We start from the raw sequence: 20,699 nt of genomic DNA on the forward strand, positions 1-20,699 counted from the left end.
CAAGCTATGCTGAGCATGTAAGAGTGAGTGTCGGTCTACTTAACCACTTAAACCTGTGGTTCTCAAGGACACCCAAATTGATACATATTGGCCGCGGACCCCATTTGAAAAGATTTTGTGCTAGGGACCTACGGAAGAGAATATTTTTGTTAGATTAGATTTAGCACAGAATTCTACGACTGTCTACTGTAGGTGCAGTACTAGAGTGAAACCTATGATCTGAATAGTCATCTTCTACCCGGTGAAATAATAGTGAAATTAACCTGTTCTTGTTGGGGACCCCTTAGAACCCCCTCGAGGACCCTCGGGTGTCCCCAGACCCCCCTTTGAGAACCACTGACTTAAATCCTATATACAGTTTACTGTAGTTGACCGGGATCCTGCAGGGTCTTCTCCTTTTGTTCCCTGTACACCAAATAGGGACACTAGGGTTCAATTGTTTAAATAGACAGCGTAAGGCGTGGGGTGTGGGAAAAAATCCATTCATACTCGAATCGCAATTCTAATGTTGGGCGATTCAGAATCGATTCTCATTTTCCATAAATCTATTTAAATATATATATATATATATATATATATATATATATATATATATATATATATATATATATATATATATATATATATATATATATATATATATATATATATATATATTTAAATATATATATATATATATATATATATATTTAATATATATATATATATATATATATATATATATATATATATATATATATATATATATAATTATTATAATTAAAAAAAAAACTGTATTTTTTTATAATTGAATTTTTGAGAAGTTACAAGTTCTGGGCTGAATCGGGGCAAAAAACATTTTAAATCGGAAAAAAAACGTTTTTGAATCGAGAATCGTTTTGAATCGGAAGAAATCGTTTTTGAAATCGAGAATCGTTTGTTTTGAAAAAAAAAAGCAAACAACATGTGTGTGTGTGACCTGCAAGAAACATGATAAATAATAAAACATCAGATCTTCCCATTACTGTAGGGTACAGTCACTGGGTTTGTTTTCATGTAACGTAAAGGCTGTAATAGGGTTACGTACTGTATGCATAATGGTTGCAATGTTCTCTCCCTTAATGCGTCAAAGTACAGTAACGACAGTATGAGTGAGTACTAATACATTTGGTTTTCTCTTTGCTTGATATTAGTGTGGATGTTCTATGCAGTAGCTTTCCAGTGTATTTGTGTTGCAGCTATAGTCACAGTGACAGAACAGAATGTTTAATGAGTTTCTTCTCTTAATTACTCTCGGCTATTGCATTCATCACTTGGACAATTCAAAATTCAGTTACAGTTAGCCACGTAGAATTGCTCCAGGCGCTGCTGTTAGACTTAACCGAAGGGCACCTTGTAGAAATGCAAAAGTAATGTTTAGTGTCCTATGTACAATGATGTATTGTTCAAGGTGTGCACCTTGGCACCTTGTTAAAATGGTGGGTGAGTTTGTGTATGCAAATGGAAAATGGGCTGCATTTATGTAGCGCCTTTATAGTCTTTCCGACTATTCAAAGCACTTTACAATGTACTTCACATTCACTCATTCACTCACTCATTCACACACACCGCAACAGCACAGATACACCGTTACACATTGCTTATGCGGTACACATTCACACACACCGACGGCACTGAGGCAACCATGCAAGGCACCAACCTGCTCATCAGGAGCAGTTAGGGTTTCACTGTCTTGCTCAAGGACACTTTGACACTTTGACACGCAGCCAGGAGTAACCAGGAATCTTCTGGCTCCCAGACGGCCTGTGCTACCTTGTCAGTCAGTATTTTATTGTGTTGTTTAGCACCCCCTGTTTGTTCGTTTGTGTAACTGCATTTCAGTGATGTAAAGCTCGGGCTCCCCTGTGACCATGCCGTCATTAGAAAAAGCTATCAAAAGCAGTGCAGAACACATCTTTAAAACATTTTACTCTTCATTTGGCATTAAGACAAAAAGATCATGAAAGCCAAGACTGTTATGATAATAAAATAAGATAACAACACATCAAAGCCAAAGGATTTAGGCTACATTTTGGCAAACCATTTATTCTCAAATTATCCATAGCTGACGTGCGTGTCACGTTTCACCAAGGAACATACGTCTAATGCAAAGTCAAGTCAGACTGCATAAATTCACCCAACAGGTACCATAACTGATCCACAAAACACAACACTGAAATTAGTTGCCATAACATGGCAACTTCATTGCCATAACATGGCAATGAAGTTTAATCTAATGACACTAACCTATGGCAAGCAACTGCACCCAAGTTCACAACAAACGGCTCCAAAGGCCATTGCACGCAATTATACAAATAGACATGACATAAAAATCAATGATATAAAAAGATAATAACAACTGAATATTTATCTGCTCGGTGGCAGGGTAATTAACCACCATTACTGTACCTTAGCTGTTGCGGGGGAGTATAGTTCAATCATAATAAACTAAACGTGGCCTTGCGCTCTGTGGATGTGGAGATGAAAACCCTTGTGAGTTCATGTATGTCCATTGAGTTACCATGTCAGTGTGAACATGCATCAGGGACGGGTGACCGTGAGTCAGTGAGGTTTTAGGGAGATTCAAAGCAGGAAAAGTCTGCATAGATAATGCCACATACTGTAGAGATGGGTAGATTGAGTACATCATTTGCACCCTCGTGCGATCTGAGCGTTGGAGCCGAGTTGCGGATGTAAACAGGAAATGCACCGGAGCCAGCGTGCACCGCAACCGTGGTGCTGACATGCATTGGGTTAAATGATAACATACACAGACATCGACCAATAGGAACACACGCCTTGCCCAGACATAACTAAACGTCTGCAAATACTTTGACTGCGCACATCCCTGGGTAATGCAGCATGGGGTCGCCCTGCCTCTATCAAATAATAATTCATTCACCTGAATGGTGCTAATAGTTGCTACTGCTACTTTGTTTACGGCTGTTCAGCAATTCAAATGCAATGCATGTACACAGCGCATAACCCAAAGTCTGCAAGTACTTTGAGTGTGCATATCCCCGGATGGGTGGACTAGTACATAGATAATTTTAGACTTAATGGCTTTTTAAAATGTCTCCAAATTAGAAAGTTACCAAACTTGCCTTGGATCACCAAGTCTTGTTGTTTGAATATCATTGCACGTGGAATGATATAAGAGGGTTGGATTACTTACAATTCAGAAGAAGTCCCTGCAAGTTTATTTTCATGCTGTACTGAAATGAATGGAATCCAATGGCTGTTTTGTCTTAGCTATGTGGAATGTAAAATATAGACCTACATTGACTAGTGTCAAATCAAATACAATATACATGCATGCTATGGGTATCTAATGGTTCAGTTGAATTACTTTGCATTTGTTTAAAAAGTATTCTTAACCATTCTTATTCTTAACAAAATGCTCTGAGCAAGTGCTGGGAGACATGTGGTAATGACTTCAGTCAGGCTTCAGGTACATTTGACAGGTGGAGTGTATAGGGCAACCTACATGCAATAAAACAGAAGCCTATCCTTTCTGTGATGTAATGAAATCTAAGCGAGGGATGGTTGACAGTTGCTTTATTAGAAAAGCAGCAGCAGCAAGGAGGCTGTTCAGAAACCCCTCTCCCTGAAGACTTTTATTTTCTAATGATCTTCTTAAATGCAAAGGGAGTAGTCGCATAGAAGTACTTTTTTAGTTTCTGAACTCTTCAACCATCGCAGTGGTATTCATGAAGGGTCATAGCCTACTGCTTTTCAACACTCCCCAAGAATCCCAATGACAACATTACAGCCACGGAGCAGGAGGGGAGAATGAATATTCATGCACTACAGACGCCCATTAAGGAGACAGAGGTATTGGTGCAAGAAATATACACACAAATGTACCAATGTGCCAATTTAGGTTGCTGACCTCCCATCTGTTTGAGGGAGTGAGTGTTATATTCAATCCAAGATTTGCCAAGATTTGCTACACAGCGTCAGAGGAGGTTGGTGTCTTTCACTATTCACATTATCATCACCGTCGGGCAGAAACCTTTTATCTCCATATTTAATCTTTTTATGTTTTGTTTTTTTTGTAAATTAACGTCCTATTTTACACTTTGTCGTACAGTGTCATGCTAAAGAACGGAAAATAGCCAATCTACAGGCTCACTCAGCTTATAGATCTTCTATTTTCTTCACCTTTTAATGTTTGCCTTAATCGCCTGTTATGACATGCCAAAATGGCTTGACAGGTTTAAAGTGGTTAAGTCTGCCTGTGGGTTTTATACAAATTCAACCAATGAAAAGTATTAACAAGAGCTTGTGACTAAATAATAACTATCCATTGGAACGCAGGTTCTTTTTTCCATTTCCTGAAAAGTAAGGGTTTTGGACATAAAAGTTTTCCGCCGGACAGCGACAATACATAATGCACAATACACGCACACAAAGGCATCTCCAGCCAGCATTCACCCTTGGGCTATGTCTAATTTTGTTTCATATGATGAGGCCAATGTGCCAACTGGTGAATTTCCAAGTGGAGGCATTAGCTATTCCACTCATGGCTAGTGCAGCCTGTGGGAAGCCAACCGCAAGCTGAGAAGAGGTAGTGGTCTCGGTGCCATGACAGATGGAAGCAGTGATTCTGTTTAATGTCACACACGTGTGCCGTCTTCTTGGGACCGCCTGACAGGGGATGGGGTGGGAGAGATATGTCATTAGTTGACAGCTATCATTTGTGGCTAACTCAAAGCTGACTGAAGACGACGCATCATCCCTCCCGCGGCTTCATCAATCGTTGTAACGAACAGACTAGCCTCCCCAACGCTGCTTTGATGGAGGATAAAAACTGGAGTGGCTGAGCCCAGAGCATTTGGGCAATGTTTTTACCTCCAGAAATCACCTGGTTATACTGTAACTACATGCACATTTGAGGCAGCAGCCATGTTCCTTATCAGTCTCAAGCTTAAAGGGATAGTTCACCCCAAAAAAACATTTCTTTCAAATCGATTAGTCACCCCATGGAGACTTGAATTCATGGATGTTTTTTTGTTTTTGTCGCATTCCTAAGCCAATAATTTGATGACCAGCGGACCGGTAGGCAGCGGTTCCGGTAGTAACAAAGTGTCTCCTACCTCCTCCTCCTGTGACACTTTATGTCTCCTACCGGAGCCGCTGCCGGTCGTCAAATTATTGGCTTAGGAATGCGGGCTGAACTATCCCTTTAATTAATAATCCGTCGTACGATGGTGTCACTCTGTGTCACTTGCTCACAACACTTTGCAATTGCAATCCGGCTTAAATCTCTGCTCCTTCAAGGTTAGCTCTCAGCTTTTGTATTCACCTACAGGTCTCAGGAGTGCACAAAGTCGACTCGTGTCACAGAGTAGCAATGAACAGAGAGCCAACTTACCCGGCTTTGTGGAAGAGCGCCACCCATATAAATCTATGGCGCTGCCATTTTGTGCAATGCACCCCTGAGATCCTTTATTGTCACGTGGTGTATTGAAGTGGTTGATCATACAGGAAAAGAATGATCGCATATTATATACATTTTATCCCAAAGGTTTTGGTTTAGGTTTGATGACTCATTGTGATGACCTATGACATATCATACATTCCGCACGTTCCGTACGGCACCGCATTACACTCTGTCACACGCTGCGCATTGTGAGCTTAGGTCGGCTATTTTCTGAGTATGAATCGGGCTTTATACAGGCGGGCAAGGGAAGCTCGTTTCTCCTCTGTGGTGGTGGGAAGTTGCGTTTCCACAGCAACCATGCTCCGTGTGTGTGTGATAGAGCCGGGGGTTACGCGAGACCATTGTGAATATTTTATGACAGACCTCATTACTCCTCTCCAGCCCCTTTGTGAGAGCCCAGCGCTGATAGAACACAGAAGGTATGACAGCTCAAAAAGACCATTTATTGTCCACCCCCTTATTTCAGATTATAAAGCCTCCATGTGAAAGGCACCCTCTTCAAACAGACTGAACCATCTGGTTGCTATACTCAGCCCCACCTGACCTCCAACACTTTGGTGTGTATTTATCCGTCCTCTCTGTTAGAGTTTGCAGAAACGCACACACACGCACGTGCACACACGCGCGCACGCACGCTCACACACACACACACTCTCTCGCGCGCGCGCAAGAGCAGAAAGTGAGGCAGCATACTACTGTAAGACGAACACACAGTGTTTTCAAATGCCATGTTTCATGTTCTACTCCTTATCTGAAGAATGGTTAGATCTATTCAGGCTTATCTTTCCTGCAGTATGCCCGGGTATACCTGGCCTTGTCAAAAAAAATGTAAATGTTTCAAAAAAATAACAGCTGCGATGCTCTGTGAGTTTTATAGATCCAATATTTTAGTCATTAAACTCCATCATATGATGTAGTATAAAATATGGGTTAAGTGGTTCCCTTTCTACTTTGCTCCAACTAATTAAAGATTGTCTGTGTCAAAAAAGAACTGAGCTCTAAGAGACGTGTCAACAGGCTTTGATGCATCCAATTGATGCCTCCAGTGGCCTGCAGCCATTGTAAACAATGGGCGCGTTTGATAACGCATGCATCTGAAGCTTGTAGTGTGTCAGGGGATTTAGAGTGTGCACCCAAATGGACCGGGGTCAGTTTTTACACTCTCAGTAAGTTAAATGAACACTGGGGATGGCAGTGCTGCTTAGAAACCACCCTGCATTGTTATTCATTTACGGAACATACACAGCAGTGAAGTGCACAGGTTTTCAAAGTGGGGTCTGTGGCCAGGGGCCGCAACTGGGAATGAGAGGGAAATGGGGGAGATTTTCTTTTAAATATAAATATACACTATTGCCGTTTGGGGTCCTTGGTATGGGAAAGTTTGGGAACCCTGACATAGTAATCTGGTGTGCTCTCTGATATATTATATTTTTTCTTCCATTGTATTTGAATTTTTGAACAAAAAAGGTGGTAAGACTTATTTTCTGTGCATGCCAAACCGTTCTCCAGCATATGGCCATTTGCATAATTTGTACAATGATAAAACATTTCTGTTACTTGTGGGTTGGCACAATGGACTGTTGATTTGTTGCTTTCATTAAAATGAAATGAGAATTTTTTTTAAATAATTTAATATGGTGTGCTTGTGTTAATTACAGAGTAATCAAAATCTTTAATTACATCAAAAGTGCCATCTATTCCGGTCTATCAAGACAGTCTAGTGATTAAACCATCATTCAATTACTAGTTACTTGAGTGAGTGAATCTATTTTACTTTTTGTAGAATCCTGGTAACTAGCTCATGCTCAAAATCAGCTCCGGGGACCCCCAGGGGTCTTTGAGGGGTTGCAGAGGAGGTTCCCAGCAAAATGAGGAACAGTGTAACTTTTCTGGCTTTTTGAAAATAGCTGATTCTTCTCTTATGAGGTCCCTGGCACAACATCTTTTCAAATGGGATATCATATATAATATCCATTTCCAGGTCCTTGACATAAACATTTTTGAGATCCACTGACCTAAATTATGTCCAATATGGAAGTAGTTCTGTTTGCCCTGCAAGAACTACCCAAACTTGATTGTCAAGCTATGATATGATCATCTGAGAAAGTCATGATCATTGTTTTGTTTGTATATATTTTTCATTTTTCATGCTTTTTTTTGTACATAGTGGTATTTTTTCTCTGTATTTTTATGTTGATTTTTGAACTGTTTGGTTGCTACTATATATGTCTATGAAATTAATTCAAGGACCCCAACGGAAACAAGTCCGCAGGACCTTTTTGGTCGGACCTTTTAGACAAAAGTATTATAAATGTAACTGTGTACACGCATAAACATCATGTATAAATCCTGGCTGCTGGATTCCAACTAAATTGTGTAGGACAAGCTATTTTCCAACACAAGGGCATGTTCAAAAAACAATGGTGGAAGGTGCTATGAGCTACAGTAAGGAGATTGCATGTACAACACAGCTTCAATCACTGTCTATTTACTCTTTATAAAGTAGGCTTACCTTGTCATTCGACAATAATCTGACAAAATATTATCACACTATTTCTACCTCAGTTGGAGAAAACTCTAAGCCCATTAACTCATTTCACAAAGGCGTGTTATTAATAAGCTGGTGTTGTAAATAGTCATGTAATAGATTGAACTTCAAGGTCCTGATTGCATTCCAATTAGATTAAGCGGATTGGATTTAATTATCAAAATTGTTCTCATTATTTCGACCGTAATGAGAACAACGAAATCGAGTACATCTACTGTAATGCTTCTTTTAAAGTACAAGCTAGCAGCATAAGTTCAAGATGTTGGAACTACAGTACAAGGTGTGTGTACAACAAATATTTTTCATCTACAGAACCCAAGTTTATATAAAATAAGATTATGTGTTATTAATCAGCAGTGGGACATTTGAGAATAGACTGTGGATACAGTATAATTATTAGGCGTAAACAATAGATTTCTAACAAATTATAAAGCTGTCCATGTATCATTATCTGCACCAGGCAGAGATATTGCATTCAGCTGTGTGTGTGTCTGTCTGTCTGTCTGTCTGTCTGTCTGTCTGTCTGTCTGTCTGTGCACGTGCGTTTCTGTGTCTGTCCACATCTTGCAAACTACTACACAGGTCAGTGTCAGTATTGATGAGTAATGTGAGAGCACTATGGAAAACAATTACACACAGCAAAGTTATAAATGAATCAAGACCATGTTTAAACTGTTAAGTCTTAATTCAATTGTAATTTTCATGCCCAGAGCCCATGTTGAGTAAGTAGCAAATGTAGGTACTTGCACCCATCTGTGCGCCCACAGTCTTAAAATGAGGTGTGGTTACTGTAGGCGCATTTTTGGTGCCTTGCTATCTTGGGGCAGCAAGGGACTGCGCCATTGACCAACAATAACCTGATCTACGTCCCGGGGCAGTACATTCCTACTGTTTAAAGTATGCATTGATCAGTAAGATGTGCCAACATAGGCAGGTTCACAATGTGCCTACTCTGCTTGCAATCAAAACCCATCCGTCAAACGGGAAAGAAACAAGCGCTGCCGTGGTCTATGGAAACAAGCCCAAAATCGCGCCCAAATAAGCCCACAATCGCTTATACAAAAGGCAGACCTGGCAACGCAGGCTACGCCAATCATGTGACAGAGATCCACAAGCTATGGGCCACAGCAGCTATGTGCCATCAGTGCCATCTATTAGAGAGTTACGCCAACTCCGTTCACTTCTTCGGGCCAGCTCTTCTACATACACATACATTGGCGAATAGTGACAAATCCCTGAACCGGAAGTACATGGAATGCATTGAAGTGGACGGCTCCTTGTCACTATTTTCAGCTACATAAACCACGTGACCGACGCTGTTTCTGACCCCTCATTGGCGCAACTCTCTAATAGATGGCACTGTGTGCCATACACCGTATCTTAGCAACAACAAAAGCGCTCACTCTCATTGGTCGTGTCCTGAGGCCAGTTTCCAGACAGCAGCATTGATCGCAGAGCGCTTGCTGTCGCTATCACAGCCAGACGCAGCAACAACAGGGCTCCGTGAGAGTTGTGCGCGCTGAGCTGGACACGACAGCACAATCACCCTCATTTCTCTAATAAATCGCCCTGTCATTCATATTGTCAACACTTTGAGTCACTGCAGCCTGCTGCTAATTTAACCAATGTTTATGTCCACTACTGTGATAGCGTTCGTTGTATTTGAATGATTACTGCCCATGGGTGCTTAACATGAGCCCTTAGCATGTGGCTAACGCTAACGCACTTTCAACGTTAGCATGTAGCTAACGCTAACGCGGCTGTGCAATCACTTTGTCAACAATGAACGTTAGTGTGCTGAATGTTAATATTCCTGCTCAGTTAGTCCATTGTAGATGGTGCGCCCACATAAGCCCTAAATCGCTTATACGACAAACACACCTGCCAACCCTCATCATACACAGCATTAGCTGCTAACGTGGCCTTCTACTTGGATTCTGTTGCTGCTGGTTGTTAATGCAGCCTGCTAATAGTCTCTAAAGCATGTATGTCAATGTTTATGTCCATTACTGTGTTGCCGTTAGTTGGGTTAAATGACTATTAATAGTCATTTTTAGCCAAGCGCTGCCTATAATGAGCCGTTAGCGTGTAGCTAAGCTAACGAACGATTAGCGTTAGCATGCGGCTAATGCTAACGCTGATGTCGTGCCTCAAACGGCTATGTTACACATCTTACCAACAACCTGTATGAACGTTAGTCTGGTAAATCTCATCACTGCTACCTAATTAGCCCGTTGAAGAGTTTCATTTTAGTGTATTTTGTGGGTTTTTGTGACACAATGTAACGTATTGGCAGCGACGCGTCGCTGCACCATTCAGAGGGCATCATGGGAAATGTAGTCATTTCTGCTAATTTCGGTTCTACTGTGTCAAGCTTGTGTTACATTACTGCTGCTTAAGGCTATAAAGCCACCCCATGCTACCAAATGAGGTGGTCACCCTAGCACCGTTTGTGACCACCGAAACAGGCCTTAGGTGGGCCACACCTAGGCAATTCTATGTGGGGCCGGGGTGGATCTTAACTGCGATGCCCATGCGGGCTATAAGTAGCTTCTACCTGGCCCTTAGGTGGGCCCCAACTAGCCACGTTTATGTGGGACCGAGGCGGGTCCTAACTGGGTTTGCCCGTGCAGGCTTCAAGTGGGTTCTACCTGGGCCCTAGGTGTACCCTAACCAACCAGAGTGCAGTGGCCATCGCTCCAAATGTTGTGACGTCAGGGCTCTCAATACTGCACATTGGTGGAGGAGGAGGGGCCGCAGGGCGACCGCACACATCGCTGAACCAATGGTAGCCCACGGATGTTTCCTCTGGAGATTTAAAATCCGGCCCTCTATGCCACATATCAGACGCGCTACAGGGTCTTCACTGACCGAGCCACGGCCCCACTGGCCCTCATGACGCTACACCACTTATATGCGCTGCCAAGTGGCCGCGGGCGCTACGTGGGCGCGGGCGCTTTCTAGTTCATTCAATACATACACAGTTCAACACATTTCTCACCTTCATCATATCAGATGACATTTCTGAGAGACTCATCATTGAGGTTCAAAAAATAGAAACACAGAGGCGAGGAGAGTAGGAAGGTGAGAGACAGATAGGTCTTCACACGTAGAGAGGCAAATGGGCTGTCTGACAGATAGAGTTGTCTGTGTAATACATGCGCTCTGTCACTTACTGCAAGTTATTGCATCAAGATATCAAAATATGTCTTTGAACCAATCTAATGAACATTTCAAAGTCAGTAGTGGGGTGAAAGTGCCGCAACAGGTGGCAATCCACTCCTATTTTCAAACTTGACCTCTCAGCAACTTTAAAAAATATATATATGTCAAAATGTCTGACAAATAACAAAGATGAGATTATGTTTTGTTGTAGAGCAATTTCATCTTTTCACAGACATGAAAAGATGAAACTGCTCAGCTGTCGCTGAGTGGTAGAAGCTGCCTGGGAATCTGAAGGTCAACGGTTTGACCCTCGGCTTGCCTAGTGTACATGCCAAAGTGTCCCTGACAAAGACACTTAAATTATTCCCCCGTGCTCTCATCAGAGTCATCTGAGCTGTCATCAGCTGGGGGGAGCTGCAAAAGCAATTCCCCCCTCCTCTGGGGACCAAACAAAATACTCCATTTCCCCTCAAATCTTCACCCCCCCAACACACACACACACACACACACACACACACACACACACACACACACACACACACACACACACACACACACACACACACACACACACACACACACACACACACACACACACACACACACACACACACACTATAGCTATTTAAGTCTCACTATGTGACTTATGGCAACCTATCACCCCCTAACTTTGAACAACATCCCAAACATGAAATGTATTGATCTGCTATTAATCTAAGCTATATGATTTATACCCAAGGGAATTATTCTGCTTAAGAAACCCACAACAATTGTATTGGTCTGCATCAGTGAAAAAAATCCATACCATAATGATTCTAATTTGTAACAACACCCACCACTTTTATAAAAATCCTTCCATCTGCGATTCTTCTCAATCCCTTCTTAACTGTCATGGTTTTGAATTGGAGGTGGCATTCTCTGGCAGTCTTCAACTCTTCATGGCACTGCTGCTACTGTACGAAAGACGCCTGGAAGGCTGCTTTGGCTTCTCTGGTTATAGATCTGACTGTAGCCGGGCCTCGCCGCCACCAACATTACAGGATATTCCTTTGATGTCGCTCCTGCCTCTTGTCTATCGCTCCTTCTTTGAAAAAATGTATCGCTCTCTAGAGGTTCACTATTACATCTTCTGCCGAGGGAGAATGGAAAGATAGAGAAATAAAATAAAATAAAATAATAACACATAAAACTGAAATTACACTGTCAGCCTGTGCCAGGATGTCGATAACATTTAAGGCCTCAAATGGATTTTGAGGCTTTGGTGTGATAACACATTTTTAGACTAGGAGAAAAAAAAACAAGCTTAGCTCGAGTGAAATAGGTCTAGGTGTAATTAGAAAAAGGAATGCTGAGGCAGAGTAATATCGGAGCTGAACTGGCACACAAGGGGCTTTTTGTATTTAAGTATGGCTAGTCTTGAATCCTAATGAGCAACTCCCCTAAGTACCATAAGCATTGGATTTTTATGTTCCTTCAAAGAATCTCAGTTTCCAGCTGCCATGCCCGGTTCAATTATAACCTTAATTCATGATTTAAGTGCAGCGGTGCAGAAATAAGCTTATGTCAGTCATACATAACTGAACAGCCAATCATGTCATGAGCCCAGAGTCTACTCTTAGCACCGTACTTTCATGTCTACTTGAACCTTTTTTCAATCAACAGGATGTCTAAAAAAGTGATACAAATTTCACTTTTTGTGTTATAACGTAGATTTGGGAACATGAGAGGCGTAATAATGACTGACTTTAAATATTCAACGCAGTGACCTATAAATAGTGACCTATAAATTAAGCTGAGTGTTTCAGTTTGTCATGATAAACAAAAATCTCTGCCATTTCTTATGATTTTCTCCACAGCTTTTCTCCACAAACCTCATTCTCCAGTGAGTCCAAAGATGGTTAATTTATGAAGATATGCCATCCCAATTGTAGCCACTAGAGGCGAAATGGTACACAAATCCTACAAATGGTCTCCTAAGTGGGCGCCGGCGTATCGGCAAATCTCACAAACGTCCCATGTTTACCAATAGCACCTGCTAGATCCCGCGAGAGTGTGCTGCTGGGACAGAGAAAGATTGATAATAAAGTAGATTTTCTCCTGATTTGTCTCTCTGAAAAAAGCCATTTTAGTTTGAAAATCTTGGGAATATTGTATGGCTTGTGACAATATTCAGTTCAGTGACCATAGGGCTAAAGAATGGTTCAGACGCTGTGATCACGTTCATGTTTCCATTGGAATTAATAGACTCCAACCTGCGAGAGATAGCATGTCTTGCTATTTTTGTCTTGGGTGAGTCTAATGAGGCTGGTTTCCTTTGTCAGCTACAGTAATCACCGGTTTTAACTTAGCTATTTCCAGCACTAAACCAATTCCGGAGTGCTGGGCTCCAACATGCCTATGGCTTATTCAAAACACTCTTTTCCTGGCTTGTACACATTAAACGAGCCTTGCTACTTGACTTGTCATGTTCATTATGGTGTGCGTTTATGTCTGGAACACTGTACTGTATACAGCATACGAGCTGTCTCTTCTTTTGATCATCAAGGTCATCCTTCAAGGCAGACAATTGTTCCCGCTGTCAGACTCTCACAAGCAAACACACATTATGCTATTTGAATAAATGGATTGTTAACACAACAAGGCACACAACATGACAAGGATAACTCTCTACAGTAACGGTAATAAGATCTCTCTTGCTTTAGTTGCTTTTGCCTGGTTGAGTTGTAAGCTTATGGTGCTGTGAACTCTGTTTGACCGATGTAAAAGATGTTGTGTGCCTCTTATTGCGCCTGGAAGACGAAAAAATCTAAAGAAATTAAACCCGGTTTGGTTTCTTTTGAAAATGTCAGTGTAGGATTTGAATAGAATTTCCATTTCACATTACCAGTATCTTACTATAATTCATTGCACCAAATAAGCCATGAATTTTCAAGTTGAAATCTCTGTAGGGAAGTTAAACTTCTGCATTTAATCCAGTTGAAATCTCTGTAGGGAAGTTAAACTTCTGCATTTAAGCCATCCTAACTATTGGGAGTTGTCAAGGGCAGGACTGTCCCTATAACATGCATTACTGAAGAAACCAACGTTGTGAACGCGGGGAGACCATGCAAACACCACTCAAAAAGACCCTAGTTGGCTTTGCACCCAGGGCCGTCTTTCTGTGAGGAACAAAGGCATTGCTTGACCTGTACACACGTCCTGTACATGTCGACATGCACACACAAAAGCACATATAGAATTTAACTATATGAATACCTATAATAATGATGGTAGTTATTGCCATTTGTCAGTGGCATAAATAATATGGTGTAAACCATTTAAACCTTATTTCGTTGACCCTAGGGGTCTATACTTGGCCCCCTCCTTTTTTCCCTCTACACCAAATATCTTGGCCGAAAATAGTCTACAAGCTCATAACTCGTCGCAAGGCGACAGGTTGTGAGCCAGAATAGGGTTCTTAGCCTTCAAGTGGTTAAATCTAACTCAGAGTGGTGCTTTCTCTCCCTAAACTTGCTGCACTGCTGTTGTGCTATGATTAGAAATGTACTGTATGTCATATAGTTCATCAAAAGGCATGGTGTGTACAGTGTGAACAGCAACAGACTTGTCTAAAGGGTTAGGACCCTGAAAGCTTTTAAGAATATATATATTTTATTGTCCCGAAGGAAATTAGTTTTGGACACATACAGCGTCTGCTGTATAAAAATACAAAAAGTAACATGCAGCACAGTACAAACACATAATCTGTCACCAATCCACAATACAAAAAACATACACACAGCAGCTGTTTTCTATATTGTGGTTTCTCCGGTACTGACAATGGGGGAACTGTACTGAACATATGCGCTGCGTTTCAACTGTGCGGTAGATATTACTCTCACGCCTTGGGAGGGGCCCTCTTAAATTTTGATGAGATAAGCGAGTGGGGGAGGCATAACAAATCAAAGCAGGACTCCTCCAAGGTCAGAAGATCGATGGTGAGTTTTTGGTGCTGTAGCCTACTACACTGTGTACACGCGGGCTATTACTGATGAATGTGCTTTACAGTGGAAAGGCAGCTATACAAAACTCTATGGTCCTGACTCCTGACTCCTGGCACACCGAAGAGTAATCAGTCTCCATTGCTTTGTGTGAAAAAGACTAATTTGGACACTATAATGTTTGTTTTGTTTTTTGTTTGTTTTTCCTAAGGGGGTGGGGGGGGGCACATGCTTTGAGATGGTAAGCAAGATGTCAAATGTGTAAAGTCCTGTGACAGGCAGAAGCTATATATCGAAATGCTTCCTTTACCTTTGAGGTACTTTTTTCCCCCATTCAGCTGTTGCCAAATGTTTTGTTTGGTCAGCGAGAAAGACTGGGAAACAAAGGGACACCTGCACGGGCAAGTGTAACTATTTAAGGCTGTCAGTCGATTAAACAGGTTATTTTAGTTGGCTTTCATGATTCTGACATCTCCCTTCGTCTCTCCCCCTCTCTCTGTATGTCTCTCTAACTGCAGGCCGTTGAGACGAACCTGGCATCCAAGGATAGCCACTGGGTGTTTGCCAACGAGGTGAGGCCCACCACACTCTCCTGCAGCAGAACACACTCACTCAGCAAACTCAGAATGTCTCGCTGGCCAGGCACACCGATGAAAACCAATAATGCTGTCAGTCACTCAGTGTGTGAGCAACGTATCACTGCACAGTCAGATCCTACATTCATTTAACTGTGTTAAATTAAGAGAGTGTGTAAATGTGTAAAACCAAATGGACCCATACAGGTACATGTGCACACTTTCAGAGTTTCAGATGGATACATTAACACTGGGGATTTTACGCTCTCAGAGTTACAAATGGATAAATTGACACTGACGAATGTTACTGTGTGCGTTTGTATTTTACCTCTCATCTTTCCGTTGTGCCAGGCTTTGTTTCATATTCTTTAACTGAATTCACTTTGAACGTCGCATGCTTTCCCTCCTCTGCATAGTATCTGACATTGGCCTAAATGGTCCTCAAGTGGCTTTAGCAGCATAAAATGCGGGGACGGACACTTTGTGAATGCAGAAACAGCGGTGCTCTCTTTCTCTCTCTGAAGCCATAGTGCATTTGCATTGATTCTCCCTGATTTGGAGCTCAGATTGGCCAAATGGTAAAAGCATTGGCTAAAAGGCCTGAGATGAAAGGATGTGTGCAGGTGGTTTTCCAGTAATATTTGTTTCACCGCTCAGTATCGGAGCACTTTGGAGCGAAATATTGCTCATCATCACACAAATGCAGCTCTCTCCCTTCCCTCCTTTTTCTCATTGTCTATCGCACACAACGGCTGCGCACTTTCAGACACACATGCAAGCACAAGCAACGGAAGTGTACGATCAAACACACGCACACACGTACGCAATGCACGCAGGCTGTGTCCATGCATCTTAATTAAGTTTCACTATGTGACTTATGGCAACCCACCACCTCCTACCTTTGAACAAAATCCCAAACATGAAATGTATTGATCTGCTAACATTAATGTTTAAGAAACTCACACCAATCGTATTGATCTGCATCAGTGAAAAAATATTCTAATTTGTAACAACTCTAACAAACCATAATCTACCATAGTGTATAATCTGGATCCTTATCTTGTAATGCCGATACAGTCATCTTAGGATAGGAGTTAATCAACTGCAAAATTAAACCTTGGTATATTTTGCAAAACAATGGAAAGCATGTTTTGTTCAGTAAATGGGCTGTGGCCCAGTATTTCAGCTTTCAGCTGTTTGGCACGTACAGAAATATTGATTTTATCCCAGCAAATGAGTTTCTGAAGCCTTTTTTTCCCCCACATGTTTGGCAGCTTAATTCAAGTGCAGTTTGTTTCAAAATAGGCTTTTGTGGATATCAAGATGGCAAAAAATCATGGTTAATTCCAAGAGGTATACACACAAACACATCACTGGCTTATGGCCAATTACCAAAGAGTGCCACTGTGTCATTAGCTTTAATAGCGTCAGAGTCTGGTAAAGTATGCTAATAAGCTAATGGCATGTTAATTTCTCAGACACTCCCTTAATGGTTTGACGCGGTCTGGCATATTGTACAGTTATCTCTCTCTGGTACACTGTTAATGGGGAAGGATGTGACTTGTCTGTGCTTTGAAATGCATGTGTTCGCTTTCTCTGTCTGTCTGAACTCCATCTATTTTCCTCTCTCCTTCACTCATACATTTATCACTAGAGGCAAATTGTCCATAAAGTTGAGGATCACCTTGAACAGAGAATGAGACAGGCATGTTGAAAAGACTAACACAACAATGTCATGATTACTCATCTGGAGTTAGTATGCATGCAGGCATTTGCCCCAAGATTCCACTCCACACACCTGAATAATTAACATAATTAACATTTTTATTGTTTCATGTCAGCTTCATCTGTATATCACTTAATCACTGTTACAGTCTCAAAGGGCTTTACATTTAACAAAGGAAACAAAACAACACCCCCTTCCCTAGCCCCGTTTGGAACCTGTCTCTCTGCTATATAGCTCCGAGATGAGGTCCCGCTACGTAGGGTGCTGGCAGAGTGCGACACCGGCGAACGGTGGCCAATATTGTTGACTCTTACCTTTTGCACACATGGTATGCAAAAAGTAAAGGTGGTTCCCCCTGCTCTCAGATGTTTAACATTTTAGCGGCAAAGAAAATGTAAGTGACGGGCTGAAAGAAGCGTTTAAATTGTTTTTTTTAGTCAGCCTGTGCCATGTTTTCCCCATGCAATCTTAACAGGAGCAGTATTTTGCATGTGGACAGGGGTTGACTGGCCACAGGCTGACTAAAAAAGCAATTTAAACGCTTGTTTCAACCAGTCACTTAAATTTTCTTGACCACTAAAATTCAAGATATCTGAGAGCAGGGGGGACGACCTTTACTTTTTGGATACATTTTTGTCTTTTATTTATCGTTTTAATTCCGTCATAGAATGAGCACACCTGTAGATTAAATGTAAATGCTAATGCATTTTACATTTCTTTTTGTCTAAAAAAATGCGTTAATTGACGATTAAAAAGCTTTTATCTTATTTCAATTGAATTTTTTAACTTACAGTACCATTTCATTTGAATTATGGCATCTATTCGCTTCCATACACTGACACTCTCTGTTCTATATTTTGCACTGAAACACAACACATAACACTCCAAGACAGTTGAAAGCAATTATAACATCAAAGTTGCAGAGCATTATAATATATGGTTAGTAAGTAAATAAACAAACAAATAAATAAAGTATAATAATAATAATAAATAATAAAAATCCCTGGAAGATAACTATTTTGTACAACTTTGTACACACTCTGTAATTTATAGTTTGGCGATGTGGTGAAGACTCAATTTGTAAAATTAAGAAAGAACTAATGACCATAACATAACATGATGGCCGTTGAACAACTACATCTACATCTTCTTCAACAACAACATCTTCCTTCTGAATTAATCTCATCCCAAGCTGTAGTACAAACGTCTGTTTTGTGGTACAAACATCTGTTTGTACTGCAGTCCCAAGCTGCACATGAACTGATCATGTCCCTGTCTAGAGTGCAGTAAAATCTGATTGACTTTCACAAATCCGAGTGTGGAGTTTGGCAAGTTCAAACAGCCTATTAGGGCAGAAGTGACCAGATATTGAATGAAGCAGCAGGAAGGGGCAATGGTGCCCCCTGGAGAAGGGCCAAGAATAGAGGGACAGCGAGTGCATTTTCCGGCAGTGGAAGCTGCCGCGGAGCTGCCGGCGGCGGCGCGGCAGGCTGCAGGCGGGGGAGTGGCGGGATGCCGGCGGCGGAGCGGCAGGTGCCGGGGCGGCAGCAGCAGTGGCAGAGCGGCAGTTTCCTATGCCTAAACCTAACCCTAACCCCTAACCCTAACCTCAGTAAACTATACCTAAACCTAACCCTAACCTCAGTAATATTTTATTACAAGGATTAGTAGGCTACAGTCCTACTGATTCCGCGCTGCCGCTCCTCCACCGGCAGCCCGCCGATACACTGCCGGCAGCTGCCGCTCGTCCGCCGGCAGCCCGCCGCTCCGCCGCTCCGCCGCTCCGCCACTGGCAGTCACTGCCGGCAGCTGCCGCTCCTCCACTGGCAGTTCCGTGGCAGCTTCCGCTGCCGGAAAATGCACTCGCTCCTTCTGCAAGAATAAGGTGAATATGGTGCCCATCGTATATAGCTTTCATAAGTTACTCCAGGTTCCTAACAATTAATAAAGAGGAGTCACCATGTAAATTGGAAGTTATTCCCAGCATGTATCTGTAGCTGCAAGGCGGAAAAATATTTTCTCATGGGGATTAATAAAGGTAATCTTCTCTCAAATGCCAGTTTAGCTCTAAAGGAGGTACATGCTTCAGGAGCTCTAAAGACTATTTGATTTGATTCCTCATAAGCTGTTCACATGACTGTGTTCCCGTATTTGTTTGTTCACTTTTGTAATGCAATCTATTTTCTCTGCTGAGAGAAGATACATTGTAGAAAAAATACCATGATCAAGTTGGTCTTGTGTTGTGCTGTGTATTGCATTTTTTTTCCTTTCAAACTGGTTCTAAATAACACTCCTTTAACAGCAGAGGCTACTGCAAATCTCATGGATAGAGAGAATCTAGCATTATCAAACGGGTGCAATTTCTGGTTGCCTCAACAAATCATCAGAAACAACAAAGGAGATATTCCAACCACACTCTTCCAACACGGCCAGGAAAACAACTTGTCTCTCTGTATTATCTATTTGTACCCCGAATGAGCCAGTGGTCGATATGTGGACTACTGGCTGTGACTCAACTGCTTGGACATGGCACCGTGATCCCTATGACTTGTGACAGTTATTTTAACAAGATAATGTTCAGGGCCACTACAGTATGCTTGGCCCTGGCCCTTAGCACCCCCCAGGCTTTTGCCATGCATCAGAGCTGTCTGGTGTCAGGGGACCAGCCACCATTAGCCAGCATGCCTCAACGATGCTAACAAGGACAAGGAAGCTCGAGGACCCCTCATGTTTCATTCAAATTCCCATAATTAGCCTCCAATGCTAATCTACCATCGGGGGCAACAACGTGCATCCCCAAAGAAAAGACGATGCAAGAGATGTGGTCATGGCCGGCGGCTTGGCGAGTGTCAGTGATGAAAGAAAAAAAGCAGCTTAAGAACTTTCAGAGAGAAAGATAGTTAATAATCCAATCATGTGGATCTGTTGATCCACATGGGAACGGCGTTGGCCCCAATGTAGGCTTCATTTGGCCAGTCTGTCATGTCATTTGTGATCAAATGAACGCACCCCCCCTCATGTTGGTGCTCTGAGCCAAATGTAGAACAGGGAAACAATTTAAAATGGCTGACAAAATGACTAATCTGTTTGTATATACTCAGGGACCACGCCGGTAACCGTTGTAATAGTACCTAGTGTGGTACCCGTTACCACCATTGAGCTATATATTACCTGGAGGACGGACACATACTTCCCGCCCAGACGTTTGAATGAAAGTCGACTTGTATTAGTACAATAGCAC

General features: G+C 41.9%; 1 protein-coding gene across 1 annotated transcript in view; it reads left to right on the forward strand.

Annotated features, from left to right (window-relative positions):
• grid1a (glutamate receptor, ionotropic, delta 1a) overlaps nt 1-20,699 on the forward strand; it is a gene marked incomplete at its 5' end in the record, with an annotated part of 363,364 nt that overhangs the window by 280,072 nt on the left and 62,593 nt on the right. The window contains one exon of the mRNA XM_080449344.1: nt 15,676-15,729. Within this exon, the coding sequence (XP_080305470.1) occupies nt 15,676-15,729 (54 nt within the window). The remainder of the gene's footprint in view (nt 1-15,675; nt 15,730-20,699) is intronic.

This window comes from Gymnoscopelus braueri (assembly GCF_963280865.1).
Source record: "Gymnoscopelus braueri genome assembly, chromosome: 14".
Classification (NCBI taxonomy): Eukaryota; Metazoa; Chordata; class Actinopteri; order Myctophiformes; family Myctophidae; genus Gymnoscopelus; species Gymnoscopelus braueri.